The 1,703-nt window shown below is 52.7% G+C and overlaps 1 protein-coding gene across 1 annotated transcript in view; it reads right to left on the bottom strand.

The window, feature by feature from the left end:
* TBRG4 (transforming growth factor beta regulator 4) overlaps positions 1-1,429 on the bottom strand; it is a gene marked incomplete at its 3' end in the record, with an annotated part of 10,979 nt that extends 9,550 nt beyond the window's left edge. Inside the window, exon 1 of the mRNA XM_010286119.1 lies at positions 1,004-1,429. Coding sequence (XP_010284421.1) covers positions 1,004-1,429 — 426 coding nt within the window. The remainder of the gene's footprint in view (positions 1-1,003) is intronic.
* Between the last annotated feature and the right edge of the window lie 274 nt (positions 1,430-1,703).

The raw sequence follows: 1,703 nt of genomic DNA, 5'->3' as shown, positions 1-1,703 counted from the left end.
CGGCCGGAGAAGGCCCCAGCAGCGCTCCGAGGGCTGGAACAGCTCTGCTGGGAGGACAGGCTGGGAGAGCTGGGGGGGCTCAGCCTGGAGCAGAGAAGGCTCCGGGGAGACCTTCCTGCAGCTGCCGGGGTGAGAGGGGCTGATAGGAAAGATGGGGACAGACTTTTTAGCAGGGCCTGTAGTGACAGGACAAGGGGCAATGGTTTTAAACTAAAAGAGGGCAGATTTAGACTAGAAAAAAAAAAGAAAAAGACATTTAGACTAGACATAAGGAAGAAATTTTTCACCACAAGGGTGGTGAAACTCTGGCCCAGGTTGCCCAGAGAGGTGGTGGATGCCCCATCCCTAAAAACATTCCACGTCAGGTTGGATGGGGCTCTGAGCAACCTGCTTTGGTTGAAGATGTCTCTGCTCATGGCAGAGGGTTGGACTAGATGGCCTTTACATGTCTCTTCCAACCCAAACCATCCCATGATCCCACAATGTGGGGCCCACGAGCTGTGGGTATTTCCAGAGCTGCTGGCTGGGCCAGCACCAACTGCAGTGGACGGCGCTGAATTCAGTGGGGCTGCCGGGGTTTGACAGTACGAGGTGCCGAGCAGGGTGCACTGGTTCCCTTCAGATGCCCCATCTTACCCCGTGGCCTCTCCACTGTCTGGCTGCGGGTATCTGATGCATCTTTGCCACTAACTGGCAAAGGTGCTGCTATATCTTACTGAGAGAATGGAAAATTCGTGGGGACAGGAGCAAGGCAGCATTTAGCGAGGATGATCTCTCCGCTATGTTTTGCGTCTGGTACAAAAAGCAGTGCTTTTAGATAGAAATTATCAAGCATCCTGCCTAGAGCTGGTAATTTCACCGCCTGGTCCCCTCAACTTCATCTTTTACTTGGAAAGGCAAAGTACAAACCCTAAACAAGCAGCCGGTTCACTCCAAGGAGCTCTGTCCACTTTCCACCTTGTGCTCTTTCCCAAACTGCTTCTGCTGCAAAGAGGGAACTTACCTGGGAATCTGTGATGCTGATGAGCTGTTCAAAACGTTCATCTTGCAGAATACTCTCTGTTTCCAGCTTTTTTTCCGCTGCGAGCCAGGAAAGTTGAGTAATTATTAGTGAGGCTTGGTTGCTGTTAAGAGCATGGTCTTCGCTCAACTGGAGGAGCTCCTGAGGACTTGTGGCCGTTTCAGTCAGTTCCCTGATCACTTTGTGCTCTGGGTTTCTGCTGTCCTCCACCTGCTCTATGACTGAGAATCCATCTGCCCAACTGGAAGGGCTTGAACTATGAAACGAAGCCAAGGGTGTCTGAGGCAGAGCTCTTGCCATCGCCACCTTCCCAGCTGGCCCCAGCAGAGAAGCCGGGACTGCCGAGGGAGTAGAGATGAAGGCAGCGAAGTGCCGCCAGCAGCAGCGTCGCACCAAGCAGGCTGCCATGGTGGAAGGCGGGTGGAGAAGGAAGGCCGGGGGCGGTAACCAACTGGAGGTCAGTGCCGCATTTCAGGAACCCTACAAAAGGAAAAGAAACCCTTTAGGAGCGGGAGTGTCAAAGACAAAAAGAAGGAGGCAGCCAACTTTTGGTGACACTTGTGAGGAAAGGACTGTTTTGATGGGCAGTATTGGATGTGAAGCAGCAGTAAAAGCTTTCTGGCAATCAACTGGCAGAACACTGCTGTGGAAGAGACTATACACTTCCCTGCTGGGGTTAACC

This window comes from Phaethon lepturus, unplaced genomic scaffold (genome assembly GCF_000687285.1).
Source record: "Phaethon lepturus isolate BGI_N335 unplaced genomic scaffold, ASM68728v1 scaffold39114, whole genome shotgun sequence".
NCBI lineage: Eukaryota > Metazoa > Chordata > Aves > Phaethontiformes > Phaethontidae > Phaethon > Phaethon lepturus.
This window is presented reverse-complemented; position numbering and strand designations above follow the sequence as displayed.